Here is a 4698-nt window from a genome sequence, read left to right on the forward strand (position 1 = left end):
TCGACATTATCAAATCGAGAAACTTCCAATCCACGAGTCGTATGCCTTTTTAAAATCAGCTTTTAAAATCACCGCTTCTCTTCTTCTTTTAGAAAGATCGTCTATAATTTCGTTTACTATTAGAGCACAATCAGAAATTTATTTCCAGGCTACAAAGGCAAATTGTGGTTCGCCAGGGACCTCAATTATACACCCTGATAGCCTTCTGGAAATAACTTGGGCCACTATTTTATAAATACTGCTCAGTAGAGAAATTGGTCTGAAATCCTCCGCAAACTCAGCGTTTGGCTTCTTTAGGATAATTGAAATGAAGGGTCAGACACTTTTCCTCTCAAAAAATCGACGAAGATGCTCATAATTTCGCTTTCTAGATCATGCCAGAATTTCTTTAAAAAATCCATATTAAATCGGTCAGGACCTGGCGCTCTAAGTGTGAAGGAGTTTTTCGGACTAAATTGTTAAAATTTATAAATATGAAGAGTTAAGTTTATTAAATTATTTAAAATTAAGATCAAATTGTTATATTGTATATATGTTTAAGACTAAATATTACGTTCATTTATAAACATTCACATCAACAATTTTACTATCATCTTAACAGCCGGTGATTAAACATAAATAATTTGTAACGTTATCAATTAAATTTACAAGAATTTTAATTAATGACTAAAAAAGAATAGACTCGATAATTGACTGACTAATCGGATAATTTTTAGTTTTCTGGAATGCTCGTGACAAAGCGTTGCATGAGAGGGACACAGAACACCACTACGGTCCCCCGTGGCTCGTGCTTATAATTTAGTAAGTCTAGTGTTGAGGCGGGCTTTCTAGGTGCCTTACATTTAGCCACTCCGGGGATCATTATTCGTAACTGTGCAGGTGAGGTTGTGATTTGTGACATCTTGCACCCTGAGATAGATTGAGGCAGAGCAGATAGGAGGTTCGTCTCTCTAACAATTTCAAATAATTATATATTTTCTGATGATAATATATTTTCGTCTCTCTTAAAATTTTAAAAATTATTCTTTTAACATAAAATCTTAGAAAAATGATCGACTATCAATTCAATGATAACAGTTTGAAGGAAAACATTAGGCGTCAAGGATTCAGCACCAAGGACTAGGGCTGTAAATGAGACAAGACAAATCGCGAGCTAATTGAAATCGATTCGGTCAAAACTCGATAAATACTCGACTCGAATTCTTAACAAGCCGAAATGAGTTATTTGATAATCGACTCGAAAAGCTCGTGAGCGAGCAGCTCGAAAATATAATATATTAAGATTTTATTTTAAAAAAAATAAACTATTATTAATATTAACATTTATGTGTTGATTTTTTTTAAAAAAAATACAATATAAGGTTTTCATGTATTGAATGTTCAGGTTTGAGTTTAAAGCTTTAATCGAGTTAAGTTTAAGTTTTTTTTAATTTTGAGTCTTTACGAGCTTTTATGAACTTCAGCTCATGATTTCGAGTCAAACCGTGGGAGCCGTTGGCGCGATGTTGCTCATTTATTATGGTAAGTTATATCAATATGTATAATTGTGGCAAGTTATATCAATATGTATAATTGTGGCCTTTAGAGTTCTCCCCCCCCCCCCCCTCATTTCTCTCGGCTTCCATGCAACTGCGCAGTATGTTGATTGCAGAGGTTTGGAATTTTGCAGTTAATCACTGTCGCTAACATGGCAGTAGGCCCCAGACAGTGAACAGAACACATTCCACGAACCTTCTTTCACATACAACAATTGAAATAATTTTATTGTTTTTGTGATTAAAGAAGTACGTATTATACTTTACGACACACGAGATTGGAGACGACGTCTATTTCATGCAGACCTCCAAGAGCACAAGCAGCTTCCTATGTTTTTGTCTTTGTCTGCAGCCTAAAAGCAAAATGGCAGACCACAGAAAAAGAAGAAGAAAAACTCAAAAGGAAGCAAAATTCGATCTTTTGGTTTTTCCTCCCTCCATTTCAAGCAAACAGTAGAGATTGGGGCATACCATAGCCAGTAGCAATGAACGAAACTGCGAGCTCCCATATTCATCTCTGGAACTCATTCCTTCATCTTCATTTTCCCAGTTCTTTTTTGTTCTGTTCCTCTGTTATTTGCAGAAAGAAAGCTAGTGCTATGGTTATTTGTCACTCTTACAATGGTCCATGGATTAGAACTTTTGATTTGGACCTGAGAGAAGTGGAGCATTTGATAATTGTTCCGTAATCATTACTTTTTCTTCTCTTTATGTCTCTCTGTGTTATGGAAGTTACGGTGGTTGCACTGGCGGTGCTCATTTCACTTCCCGAACAGGAAACATGCCGGTCAAGCACATTGTCCGGCGTGTTGGATTTCGAAACCATATCTAATATTGACCCGTAGCCCTCCTTGGCTATCTTTTGCACCGAATTGAAGCATTTTATCATGTTTTCCTGCAGCCAATTAGCTGTTAACCCCTGGGGGGGGGGGGAGTCATGATCTTCATGTTCAAAGCAATGTGCAATGGAAAACTATATTATTTACCTTATTTACATATGAACAACTGGAAATTGCTTTTCTAAAGCTGGGGAATTGCAAGGGAAAAAGTTCATGGCAAGCAGAGAGAAGTGCCGATGCTGCAACTATCGATGGCTTGAACTCCAAAAGCTTTGTATCTGTTAATTACGCCCAATGGCTAAGTATAAGTACAGATTTTGGCATATTTAGCGAAGCAGACCAACATACCGATTTGAGCTTTGAAGATGATTTCAACAGCACGAGCTTTAATGGCATGAATTACTGCAACTTCTTTGAGCTTGAACAATGAAATGAAAAATGAGACGAAAGAGAATGGAGTAATCGAACGCAGTCGCCATTTTAATGCCCCCAAGATCAAGTACTCCATTCGCTCTACTGTCAGTGCATCAAACACGAAGCCCCCATCTACCTGAAAGTCGACGAAAGCGAACGCTGCTCCGGTCATCTTTGCAGCTAAAGAGACACAAGAGATTGCAACAAGTCTCAAAACCCATGTCTGAGGTTGCTGCAGCCCCAGTTTTCCATGGCTTGATAAGAATCGGTCAAGATAATTGACAGCAAGGTACGATGAAAAGGGACCTAGCTTGCAAGAAAACTGAAACTAACCAGAAAGCAAATCCAGCATCAGTGAAAATGAACACACAGTAACATGGCTATCGAGTTACTTGAATACTTATACCTGTGAGATTGAAGAGATAACTTCTCGTCTGAGCGAAATATGAAGACGACAACCTTCCAGAGTGTTTATGTAATTCTGTGTGGGCATATGATCGGATTCAACCTGGAAGAGGGAAGACTTGAAATTTAACAAAGGGTTTTCAAGATCCAACTCCATGAATTGGTTGCAGAATTAAATCCTTAAAGGTCAGCCCAGTGGCAGTGGACAGAGCTCAGCAATCTTTATATATACAAATTCCACTGTTAAAAGAAGTGAGAGAAAGTTTACTGCTGCTTAAGTTACATTGGATCCACCGTTAATTATTTTAATTTAAACAAATATTATTTTAATTTAAACTTAAAATATTACGGTTAGAAGTTAGTAGGCCAGTGTTATCAACGAGTTGGTTTAAGTGATAAGCAGTTGGATATCGTTTAAGTAAGGTTTCAAGTTCTAGTTGTTGTGTGCAGAAAATCTCCACCGAAAGATTCATTCACCAAAACTAAATATGCGATACAGGTTGGTCCAAATTAAACAGGACGAAACTTCAGAACCGGAGGGAATAAAAAAACCCTTCAAAAGTAGTTAGTAGGCCATTTTCTTCATTGTTAAGTGATCAACAAACTTGTTTATTGCTCTCTCGTAAAACCATCAAAACTTTACTGTCCACGTATATAGTATTGGTATAACTACTACAATTTTAAGCTTAAAATATTTCACCCAATTTGGTGGCATTTTTTACTCTCGATATTCAGCGGCCAGTACTCAACAACGCTTTAATTAATATTGGTAAGCGGGTCCTCCTATCATAAAAACAAGTTAATAAGTTGTGTTTAATTTCGCATCAGAAACCCAAGTTCAGGTGAAAATCTTCAAATATTTAATTTTCCAATTGTGGTCCTATTTACAAAATTAAATTAGCCATGCAATAATTACTGTGGGTAATCTACCGTGGACCTACTTTAATTATATATCATGGCAGGCTAGCTGTCACCGGTGGACTACTTTGGTAAAATGCACAATTGATATACAGAGAAATAAATAATCATTTATACTTTAAACTTTGAAATAGTACCCCGGACAAACCACTTCCATATATTTTATTTATCTAGATGTAAAATAAACCTTAATTACATAGTCCATAATATGAAAGATACAATCAAATCTTAGTCGGTCCATTTAGTTGGACTTGGACCCTACGTGTCAGTATGTAAAATCCGGCAAAAGTGTTTGAATAATGCAATGAAAAAAAATTCTTCACATAGTGCAGTCGAATAATTATTTGTTTAAGTATGTTGATTGCTACAATGACCACCATAGGTCTTCAGGAGCACATGGCGACCTCTATAGGTCTCCATAAGCACACGGCGACCTATGGAACTGTAACAGCGAGGCAAGAGAGAAGAGTTGCTGCAACAGAAGAGACTTTGTCACAAGTAGCACTTAGCGATCTATGGAGCACTTGGTGACCAATGAGGTCACTGTAACAAATACTCAGTTCAAGAAATAATTTTGGATAGAGTCC

At 36.8% G+C, this 4698-nt stretch overlaps 1 protein-coding gene across 1 annotated transcript; it reads right to left on the reverse strand.

Moving 5' to 3' along the window:
* Positions 1–1976: 1976 nt before the first annotated feature.
* Positions 1977–3351, reverse strand: LOC120171373 (putative cyclin-D6-1). Its single transcript, XM_039179083.1, has 4 exons — positions 3195–3351; positions 2723–3110; positions 2522–2652; positions 1977–2430 (listed from the first exon to the last, which is right to left on the reverse strand). The coding sequence occupies exons 1-4, from the start codon at positions 3348–3350 to the stop codon at positions 2152–2154; spliced, it is 954 nt and encodes a 317-aa protein (XP_039035014.1). The 5' UTR covers position 3351; the 3' UTR covers positions 1977–2151.
* Positions 3352–4698: the final 1347 nt, after the last annotated feature.

The sequence above is a fragment of the Hibiscus syriacus genome, unplaced genomic scaffold, assembly GCF_006381635.1.
Source record: "Hibiscus syriacus cultivar Baekdansim isolate YM2019G1 unplaced genomic scaffold, ASM638163v2 tig00111833_pilon, whole genome shotgun sequence".
Classification (NCBI taxonomy): domain Eukaryota; kingdom Viridiplantae; phylum Streptophyta; class Magnoliopsida; order Malvales; family Malvaceae; genus Hibiscus; species Hibiscus syriacus.